The sequence below is a fragment of the Eretmochelys imbricata genome, chromosome 6 (assembly GCF_965152235.1).
Source record: "Eretmochelys imbricata isolate rEreImb1 chromosome 6, rEreImb1.hap1, whole genome shotgun sequence".
Lineage (NCBI taxonomy): Eukaryota > Metazoa > Chordata > Testudines > Cheloniidae > Eretmochelys > Eretmochelys imbricata.
This window is the reverse complement of record NC_135577.1, coordinates 5,893,899-5,899,992: the sequence shown is the minus strand read 5'-3', so window position 1 is coordinate 5,899,992 and position 6,094 is coordinate 5,893,899. Positions and strand designations below refer to the sequence as shown.

Sequence of the window (6,094 nt, the reverse complement as noted above, 5' to 3'; positions counted from 1 at the left end):
TCCTATCTCCCTGCCAGGGCAGCAGAATCATAGTATAGAATCATAGAATCACAAAATATCAGGGTTGGAAGGGACCTCAGGAGGTCATCTAGTCCAACCCTCTGCTCAAAGCAAGACTGATCCCCAATTAAATCATCCCACCTTCAGTTCTTTTTGTTCAGGTGAGTTGGAAATATTCCAGCTGTCCCTGATTCCCAGTAGAGATTATTCTGCATTCTGATTGAGCTCAGTGTCAGGCTGTGTGTGTGTAGTGGGCACTCTGTCTGTGTGTGTTTGTTGTGCATTGGGCACTATGTGTGTGCATGTGGTGGGGGGCACAGTGGAGCTGAATGTCAATTGGAGGCATATGTGTGTTCCTTGCCCTGCCGACTGCTAAGCCTGGCGTCCTCCCTCCTCCCAGTGCAGGGCTCCTTGTGAGATCATGGAATAATAGGACTGGAAGGGATGTCGAGAGGTCATCTATTCCCCTCCCCTGCACTCACAGCACAACTGAGTATTATCTACACCATCCCTGACAGGTGTTTGTCTAACCTGCTCTTAACAATCTCCAATGGTGGCAATTCCACAACCTTCCTGGGCAAATTATACCAGTGATTAGCCACCCTCACTGTTGGGATGTATTTCCTTATGTGCAACCTGAACCGCCCTTTGTACAATTGAAGTCCATTGGTTCTTGTGCTTTCCTACCCCCCACTTCCACCCCTCCCCACACATTGTTTTGCAATTTTATTCCTTACCTCTGTGTGAAAAGTTCGGTCACAGAAACCCCTATGGAACTGCCATCCGATGTCCTGAGACCTGAAGTTGAACATCTATCCCTCTAGGTGGATGCCTCTGGACACCAGCTTATAAAATCATTCTCTCTTTCTGGACCTGTGAGTCTTCCCCAGGTTTTGTCCACTGATCTCATTTGGGGCCTGCAGACCTTGTTGGCATACCAAGAAATTAATAATGATAATAATACAAGAATGAACAATACTACCATGAGCTCTGTGAAATTACATTGCAATGGGCTGGGAATTGAATTCACCTGATTCCACTCCCCATCATTAAACCAGTACAGAGTTAAATAGATTCAAGAATTGGTTAAGAGTTTATTCATTGCTTTCTTCAGGGCGTCTTTCACCTCCGTGTTCCTCAGGCTGTAGATGAGGGGGTTCAACATGGGGATAACCAGCGAGTAAACCACAGAGACTATTTTGTCCGTGTCCATGGAATAGCTGGAGGTGGGATGTAAATACATGAAGACGAGGGTGCCAAAATACAGGGCCACAGTGGTCAAGTGGAAAGTGCAGGTGGAGAAGGCTTTGCACCGGCCCTCGGCTGAGCGGATCTGTTGGATGGTGGAGATGATATAGACATAGGAGAGGAGGACAGGAATAAAGCTGCTCATTATAATGCAGCACGCAAAAGTAAACATCACATTCTCACTGATGCGGGTGTGAGAACAGGAGAGCGCCAACAGTGGGGGGATGTCACAGAAGAAATGATTGATGATGTTGGAGCTGCAGAATGACAGCCGAAATGTAAAACACATGAATATCATTGAATCCAAAAGCCCCAGAGCGTACACCCCAGCCACCAGTTGTTTACAAAGCTGCCTGGACATGGTGACTGTATAGAGCAGTGGATTAGAGATGGCCACATAACGGTCATACGCCATCACAGCCAGCAAGAAGCCCTGAGAATCTCCAAAAGCGATAGAGAGAGACATTTGGACAGTGCAGGCAGTGAAAGAAATGTTTTTCCTCTTGGCTAAGAAATTGAGCAGCATCTGAGGGGAAATTGTTGAGGAAAGGCAGAGGTCACAGAAAGACAAATTCCTGAGGAAAAAGTACATGGGGGTGTGCAGTCGGGGATCAATTGTGATTAATAAGATCATCCCCCCATTCCCCACCAGGGTGATGCCATAAATCAGTAGGAAAAGCCCAAACAGGAGGACCTGCAGCTCCGGACGTTCTGTCAGTCCTGAGAGAATGAACTCAGTCACCTCCGTGTGATTTCCCTCTTCCATCTCCTCTCAACATAGATCAGGCTTCTACAGAAATATGGGCAGATGGTGGTGCGGAAAACCTCTCCCTTCTCTGTAATGCAGTAAGTGAAGATAAATGGAGATCAGTTTCTCAATGGGCATCAGTAGCCGCTCCGGGAAGGGCTTATCCACAGAGCCAGATGTTCACAGCTGGTCATTCCAGGTGTTCGATAAAATGCACACGCTGTGCAAATACAATGACACGCAAGTTAATCATGCTGCACATACAAACACTCTTGTTCACTAATCCAAGCAGCAAGTAGTGACGCTTCTGTGAGAGAATCAGGGTGAAAATCATCCCAGTCTGATGAGATTATTTACTAACTGTGCTAATTACGCTTTTTGGCATTTACTTGAGCCTGCATGAAAACCCAGAGACAGAATGGGAAGCCCTGGCTTCAGTGACTATGTTATTGCCTATATTTTCCAACCAAGGAGATCGCTCCTTTCGCTGAAGTGGTCGGAGTTGGGACTAAGGCTTTTAGTGCTGGAGGTCTGGAATTTAATACCTGCTGATCCCCGTGGTGTCTGCTTGTGTGTGTGACTATAATTCAGGACAATAGCACGTACCTGCTGAGAAGAGAGAGAGAGATGTGCTGGTGTGCTGAGATGTGTAAATGATGGGACATAATTCCTGAAGCAACTGGGAATACCTGAGCTCAGAGAGACAAAAAACCTAATTAATGCATACAGTGAACCAAAGCCACCCTCAGTGCAATTGGTGCCCTGGGGATTAATTTGACCTACTCTTTCTTACTGTGTTATTAAATGATGCAATTTCTACCAGAGTTACAGAGTATGAGGTTAGGGGTATATATCATCTTGCTGTTTTCAGTGCAAGCTGGGTACTGTGAAGAGCTGATCCACACAGGGTTTTTTTTGTTGTTGTTGTTGTGGTTTTTTTTTTTTTTTTTTTTTGTAGACCAAAATCTTTTAGCTAAAAACTTAATATTTTGACTCGGAAGTACCACTGGCGTTCTTCAGACACCACACACCACCAATCTCTTCCATGGGCCAGGCTCCCAGGCTGGATGATATCGCCCATGATGCATGATGGTCTCTCCTCTTGCTGAGCTGCCCGGGAACATCACCAGAGCCCCACAACCATGGTGTAGGGAGGAGGAGTGTTTGGTATTTTGATGGAAGGTTTATAATTTCCGGGGAAAAGATAATTTCTTTAAAAAGGTAGTTAAATATAAAATCCAATTTCCCATAAAAAAAAAAAAAAAACTTTTGAAGAAAAAATTTCAACCAGCCTTAGCAAGAAATTTGGAATCAAAGGAACAGAAAGTTAGATACAGGTGAAATGTACAGGTGCAGATTATATCGTCTCAGTCATTACTGGTTTCAGAATCACTTCATTGTCCTGACCCCAGTAGGTGGAATGTAAAACCTATAAGACATGTTAGAGTACTCCAGATTATTTTGCTCTTTATAGCATGCCAATCACCACGGTATCCTATGTCCTTCCCTTGCTAGGTTACTCCCCAAGGTAGGAAATGTAGGTTCACTCATTTTGCTTGATGGACATCATGACCAGAGGAGCTCAGGGGGAAGCCACAGCATGCTACGGGCTTCTTCAGTTCACAAAACTATCCCACTTGCATGCATATTATCTGCACACGGAGCTCAGCTGTAAGATGCTAAATAAATCTATGAGTCAACTAGAAATAGTCATGCTGTCATCGTATATATTAATATTTTTTTATAATGTATGTACAGTTATAAAATGACACTGTATCATGTTATTAATACATGTTCCCAAGTGAGGCTGGGAAACTGGTTAGTCTTAAACAAAGAAATGTGTGTGTTGGTTAATTTTGGATCTAAACAATAACCAGAGTCATCAAGCAGGAAGGGAAACCAACGAAGCCCAAAAAAGGTGAGGAATCAGCAACAGGGAACATCCCTCTACATAGACATTTCGTTTTCTGGTAACCAGGTGGAAATGTTTCTCAAAGGGGGGGTAGGACTATAAAAAGAAGGGGCAGACATCCCAAGGCATCCCTCTGTGTCTTCCAATTGATTCACTGCATCTGAAGGGATAAAGGAAGCAGCCATTGGACTGGGGGAGGGGGAGGGGAGTTTGGTCAGTGAGACTGCTGAAAGCATGTGGTGAGAAAACTTTTGCTTTGAATTTCCCATAATTTGTTAACTTAGGCACAAGTTGCATTCTAGCTTTATGTTTCTTGTAACCATCTCTGGCTTCCATGCCTCCTTATTTTCACTCACTTAAAATCTATCTTTGTGGTCAATAAACTTTGTTTGTTATTTTATCTAATCCAGTGAATTTCAATAGAAGTGTCTGAGAAACTAAGTTGAAGGTATGTTAGTGCTATTAAAGAAATAATGGACAATGTAGCTTGTATTACCCAGGAGAGGACTGGGCAGGGCAAGACGTACATTTCGGGAGGGAAATCGAAGAGTGCGGAGTGTGTTGGGGTCACCCTGAAGTATAACCAAGGGTGGTGAGAGCCTGAGTGTAATCCAATTATTCCTGGCCAGGCTGCAGTTACACACACATGCTCAGGGTGTGATTTGCATGCTAGACGGTTGTTTGTGAGTGGCCCAGGTGGAAGCCACTTCAGTAAGGCATTGCAAGGTTGCAGGCAGCTGTGACACAGCTGCTGATTAGTCTGGGTTGTCACAGCCACCAACCTAGAAAATATCCCAATAACACCAAAGGTGTGGTGCTGACTGACAATAGTGTTTGATTGACATGAAATGGTGAGCTCACCACAGGGATAGGCCCATGCTCTGATTCATGGCTGCAGATGCACAAGGACATTATGGTCATCACCTCCCCACAAGGAGATCCCTGGCAGGTCCAGTGATGACTCTTCTCTTCTTCACTATGATACAAATTATCCCCCACAGGTGTGTAGGCTTGGCTGGTATTATCAGTGCTCCAGGGAATGTTGGTTTCCCCTTCTCCTAGGTGGTGCCAACCTGTGAGTCATTGCAGGTTTGAATGGATTAGGAAGAAAATTGATCACCCAGGTAAGCTATATTTTTTGGTCTAATCCTTAGGGGAGAGGTTTCAAAGAATGGAGGCAAAGTCCTGCTTCCTTGAACACAAGTGGAAATAACCAACAACGAGCAAGACAGCTCCCTCCCGATTCTTTTGTTAATTTTATTTATTTCATATAATTTATAGTCCGTGAAACAGAGTGTGACGTAGCACCCCATAATGCTTTGTAGAAATATGCTTATGAATGTAAATATAACATAACTGGAATATGTTTAATGCAAGATATGCCATGTAACATATCTCTTCAAAGGTTACCATAATCTGGATGTAGTCATCCCATTTCCATGCATGTATCATTTTTGTATTCGAAGTTATGAATATTGGCTACATACTGGTTTGATTTAAAGTAGCCTCAGTGAAGCAGTTGGTCAGCTTCTTGAGAAAAGAGTATTCTCTGTAAGTGCCCAGTCAAGAAACACTTAAGCTAAAATGAACTTTGAGAGACACCAATCCACATATGAGCTTCACTGGGAATGTGGCTTCGGCCTGTAAGGAACTGAGTCATGAATGGACATGTGATTTGCCCATGTGACTCCAAAACTCCATCTTGGAGCTGGATTCTGCATAGGAGAGGGGAAGAAGTTTCCACTCATGAGAGAGAGTATATAACCCCCTGGGAAACCCCTCCATTTTGTCTTCAGCTGACACAAAAGATACTTTCACCACCCCAAGGAGATGCCTGAAAGAAACTGGAACAAAGGACAGTAACTACAGGGGTGTGCATGATTGCTGGACTGAGACTAGGAGGAAGTCTAGTCTGTAAAAGAGGCTTATTGGAACATCTCTATGGGTGAGGTTTACCTTCATTTGGTTTTACTGTATTTGGCTTAGACTTACATGTTTTATTTTATTTTGTTTGGTAATTCACTTTTTTCTGTCTGTTATTACTTGGAACCACTTAAATCCTACATTCTGTATTTAATAATATCACTTTTTACTTATTAAGTAATACCTGGGGGGGAGCAAACAGTGTTATAGAGGTCGAACAATTCATGAGTTTACTCTGTATAAATGTTATACAGGGTTAAACG

General features: G+C 43.5%; 1 protein-coding gene across 1 annotated transcript; it reads right to left on the bottom strand.

The window, feature by feature from the left end:
* Positions 1-1,075: 1,075 nt before the first annotated feature.
* Positions 1,076-2,014, bottom strand: LOC144265777 (olfactory receptor-like protein OLF2). Its single transcript, XM_077818750.1, has one exon. The coding sequence runs from the start codon at positions 2,012-2,014 to the stop codon at positions 1,076-1,078; it is 939 nt and encodes a 312-aa protein (XP_077674876.1).
* Positions 2,015-6,094: the final 4,080 nt, after the last annotated feature.

Bases quoted from the DNA above. Each gene is read 5' to 3' on its own strand.
- LOC144265777 (XM_077818750.1), bottom strand. From the start codon at position 2,014: ATGGAAGAGGGAAATCACACGGAGGTGACTGAGTTCATTCTCTCAGGA.